We start from the raw sequence: 4916 nt of genomic DNA, 5'->3' as shown, positions 1-4916 counted from the left end.
GGAATGTAATGTACACCTAGGGAATATAGTCAATAATATTGTAACAATTTTATATGGTGATGGACTCACTGTGGTTATCACTCTACAATGTATAAAAATATCAAATCACTGTGTTAGACATCTGAAACTAATATAATATTGTAGGTTAATTATAACTAAACGGAAGTAAATAAAAGCCAGTGATCATCCAGGATTGTCGCAGGAGGCTAAAAGGCTTTGGTCCTCCCGACCCCTGATGTTAGTGTTACAGGTACTCCTTGCAGAGAGCCATCCTTCGGAGTGTTTAGCTAAAGATGCTGCCTAAAGTCAGGCTGATCTTCATGGCAAAGCTTAAAGGCAGTTCTGGAACAAGAGTGACAGAGGAGAACAAGACCTCGATTCGTGCCAGTGATGCCACTCAAGAGGGTGAGAAAGTGGTCTCAGGCTAGCTTAAGGACTTGCCTCCTTATCTCTTCATTATGTAGCTTCAAACAAGTCATTTACCATCAGTGTGCCTCAGTTTCCTCCAAAAAGTGCATAACATCATTACCTACCACACTGGGTTGTGGTAAGAGTCAAATGGTAATGGTAAGATAATTATGTGGTGTGTAGAGGTGTTAGCTAACACCATAATGGCAATTGTGCTACAATATATAAATATATCAAATCAACATATACATCTTAAACATATACAATGTTATACGTCAAACATATTTCAATTAAAAAATAACCCTAAAAAAATGTCAAATGGGATAAAGCATAGGGAGCTCTTTACCAAGTTGCTGGCACAGTTAGAGTTCCGTGGCTGCCCTGCCACTCTCCCCTGGGCACTGTAGTTCCGTAGTATGTGGAGGTTACCCAGTCCAACCTGTTACCCTTGAAGAGATGGGGAAACTGAGGACATTACAAGTGAGCTAGTGCTTAAACAAGGTGTTTTAACCTTAGATCACAAAGATATAACAATAAGCCACATAATGGAAATATGTGCAGTGACAATAAGGAACTCAGAAGCCCGGCCCCGAAGTGGGGTCTGTAACCTGTGCTTGAAACTACTGACAATTGTTTTCACAAAAACCATAGTGTAAGAGTGTCCACTGGAACCAGTAGGCCATGAGGAAAAGGACCCATTTCAAAGGTGAAGCAGAATATTACCTCAAGCTGTTTGATAAATCCCCAGGCTCTTCCCAGAGTGGGAAGCTGAAGAAGCCTCCTATTTGATGCTCCAATTCTTTAGCAGAAAAAAAAGAGAAAATCTCGAGGCTTAGTCGTTGCTCAAGGTGAGCTGAAATAGGGCACACCACATACTACTCCCCGGCTGCTGTATTTACTTGCCTGTGCTGTTTGCAGCTGCACAGGGTCATGCAGTGTGGTCTCTGCCAGGAGTCCAAAGAATGCTCAGCGAGACTCCCTCTGATTGCTAAAGCGTTTATAGTGTGGCAGGCAATAATTATTAGTGCCAGGAGTAAGACTGTCTCTTTCTTTTTAATACAACAGAGATAGATGATCTCTCTCTCGTCCTGATCATCTCCAGGCATTGACACTGAGAATGGGGGACTCTGGAGACATCCAAAGATAGCTTTGTACACTTGTTCTCTATCTTTGAGAAAGAAGTGTTAGAGACATAATTAAATGTCTGAATCTATTAGGCCATATGCTGGCATCAGAGCCAGTCTTTTAGAACATCAAGTTCTCTAATTCATACCTGAAATTTAGGACTTTGGGGAGCTGTCCCTGAGTCTCCTGAAATTAGGTATAAAAGTATGTTTATATCTAAAGGATATATAGGACAAAAATGTTAAGACTCTCTCATTTCAACTTGCTTCACATAATTCTGAATCTCAGTTCCTGCTCCAACCCTGTAGTTATAACACAGCTAGCCTTGAGTTTGCAAGTTCTTCAAACCCAGTTCAAACTGAGTTAGGAACTAAGAGAATTCATGGTTTTTTGTTATTGAAAAAAAGTCCAGAGACATCTTGCTTCAGAAATGGCTGGATACAGGCTTTTAAAGATTACCAAGACTAATTTTTTTTTTCCTTTCTCTCTCTATCTCTTGACTCTGTCTTTTTTCAATTTCGAGAAAGATTTTGCCACATCCTGGCAAGAAGTGCATTGTAGTTCCAATCTGGCAACCCCCCTAGCTTAGCAAACCCAGGGAAGGAGTGCATCTCCTATTTGGTATTCCAATGATTGACCCTGATTGGACCAAACTGAGTTACATTTCCTACCCCTGAGTCAATCACTATTGTCCAGTGGATTTCAGTTTTGCACTTTTGGGAATACCTGAAGACAGTTTTGGTTATCACAGCTCAAGCTTGCTACTGGAATCCAACAGTTGGAAGACAGGGAGGCTGCTAAACATACAATGCACAAGCCAGTCCCCCACAGTAAAGAATTTTTCATTTAACAGTGCTGAATTTGGGAAACCCTACTACACAATAGAAGATGAATGGATCAAGCCTGGAACTCATTCCTATCCCTGGAGTGGGATAAAGGATCCAACAATAAAAAGTGTAGAAAGGGAGGTTTCCAAAGGAAAATCAGGATGCTGGCACCAGAGGAAGGAGGAATGTGTTCCATGCAGGCAAAATCTAAAGAGATGCCTGCTAAAGAAGTTATTTTTATGAGCGCTCTGTCATTGAAGGCTTATGATGTATCAGGTACTGGGCTTATTATTTAGCCCTTACAAAACAATAAATTATTTGTTATTATACCCACTTTGTAGATAAAGCATTTAAGCCTTAGCCAGCTCATAAGAGGCAGAGAAGAGTACAAACTCATGATTTCTGGCTCCATAGTCTGAGCTCTCTCTGACATTCTTCTGTGTCACAAATTTCTGTTTGATGGAGAGGGGAAAAAATAGAATTCTACTACTTAAAAACTAAGGAAATAAAAAGGACCTTGTCAACTGATTACTGAGATCTGTCTTGACTCCGGTGAAAAGGAATGCTTGCCTTACAAAGACATTGCCTGGGTCACACATATTCCATGTGTGCATGCACACACTGGTTTTCACATGTGTGAAATTTTAGGTCATTTCAATTTTAGGTCATTGAATAATTCCTTTTTCCTTTTACTTGTATGAATTGTGTTTAGGGTAAAAAGAATTCTTTTAGGGCATGTATTTTCTGACTTCCTGCCTCTTCTTTACCACAAATGTCAAATTTTAAATCGCTTGCCACAGGGCAGTGGTGATTTACTCTCCTCCTTAACTTTGGTGAGCTGGTAAAATTAGACACAGCCCTGGATTTATATATGTGTGTATATGTTTTAGGAATTGGATGTAAGGATTAATGGCTTCATTAGCAAACTGTTGTGGACTGATTTTTATATGTCTCACCTATTTTAGTTGGTTTGTAAATCACATCAGACAAATTTTGTATTTCAGTCATTTTTTAAACTGTTTATTATGGAAAGTTCTAAACATATCCCAAAATAAAAGATACAAAGTACCCTTTGTACCAGTTATCCAACTCTAATAACCATCTTTATTTTTACACTCTCATTTAATGCTCAGTTTTTTTCTGGAATATTTTATAGCAAATGTCAGATGTCATTTAACATCAAGATATTTAAACATGCATATTTAAAATGACAAACTCCAGTTCCTTTGGTCTAATACCAAATTTATATTCAAATCTCTCTAATAGACTTTGTTAACCTTTGGTTTGTTCAAATTAGTGTTTAACTGGTGTCCACTCATGGTAATAAGTTGTTAATACTTAAGTGCTAAGTATTGATACTTAGGTTGTTAATAATGAAGTCCATTTAAGTCTTTCTTAAGATAGTGTCCTCTCTCTACTCCTACTTTTTTTATATCACCAGTTTGTTAAGGAATACAAGTAAGATATGCTGCTCTACATTCATGGTGTAACTGAACTACTTTATCATGACTATATTACCTATCAACTGAAACGTGGACCTAAAACTCGGATCAAGTTCAGGATGAATTTGTATTTTCACAAATTCATCACTGTGTTACATTGTATGAGGGAAGACATGTCTCACTTTAGTGAGACTAATATTGATCAGTGATTAACAGATGATAACAATGAGATTCTTTCATTGCAAATTCCCTCAGGGAATTTCACTTAGTGAAAGTGAAAGTGGAGTCGCTCAATCATGTCCGACTCTTATCGACCCCAGGGACTACAGCCCACCAGGCCCTCCGTCCATGGGATTTTCCAGGCAAGAGTACTGGAGTGGGGTGCCATTGCCTTCTCTGTTAACAGTGGCTAGACATATTATATTTACTTGGAGCTGGTATACTTGATGACAGCCTTAGTGCCCTCGGACATGGCCTGCTTGGCCAGCTCCCCAGGTAGCAGCAAGCGCACAGAGGTCTGGATCTCCCTGGATGTGATAGTCGAGCACTTGTTGTAATGCACCAGGCACGATGCCTCACCAGTGATGTGCTGGAATATGTCCTTGATGAAGGAGTTCATGATTCCCATGGCCTTGGACGAGATGCTGGTATCCAGATGGACTTGCTTCAGCACCTTGTACACGTACACGGAGTAGCTCTCCTTGCGGCTGCTCTTGCGCTTCTTGCTGTCTTTCTTCTGGGCCTTGGTCACAGCTTTTTTAGAGCCCTTTTTAGGGGCAGGAGCAGACTTAGCCGGTTCAGGCATGTCTATAATGACAACACCCAACAACACAGAAAGATCTTTCACTTAGTAGTTTACCGTTATTTGATGACCATTACTTGAATCAACTCTTTTACTGTGGGTTGCAAAATGGTGGTTTTTATAATTCTGTCATCTCTTTTGCATCTATTAGCTAGAATTCTTAATAAAAGAAATCCCTGAGGTAGGATTCATGAGACAAAAGCAAGATAAATATTTACTTCTTTTTAATTATCAATGTTCAGAGTAATGGTTACTATCCTAACATCTTTAGTTCTGCCCAATGACTTGTGTATATGTGTGTGTATGTATATA

At 39.4% G+C, this 4916-nt stretch overlaps 1 protein-coding gene across 1 annotated transcript; it reads right to left on the bottom strand.

Annotated features, from left to right (window-relative positions):
* Nucleotides 1–2710: 2710 nt before the first annotated feature.
* On the bottom strand, nucleotides 2711–4607 carry LOC132345848 (histone H2B type 1-C/E/F/G/I-like). The gene is made up of 2 exons (XM_059888916.1): nucleotides 4254–4607; nucleotides 2711–2812 (listed from the first exon to the last, which is right to left on the bottom strand). Exons 1-2 carry the CDS (start codon nucleotides 4605–4607, stop codon nucleotides 2711–2713), a joined length of 456 nt encoding a protein of 151 aa, XP_059744899.1.
* Nucleotides 4608–4916: the final 309 nt, after the last annotated feature.

The sequence above is a fragment of the Bos taurus genome, chromosome 7 (assembly GCF_002263795.3).
Source record: "Bos taurus isolate L1 Dominette 01449 registration number 42190680 breed Hereford chromosome 7, ARS-UCD2.0, whole genome shotgun sequence".
Taxonomy (NCBI): Eukaryota; Metazoa; Chordata; class Mammalia; order Artiodactyla; family Bovidae; genus Bos; species Bos taurus.
The sequence above is the reverse complement of the archived record's forward strand: the minus strand, read 5'-3'. Positions and strand labels throughout refer to the sequence as shown.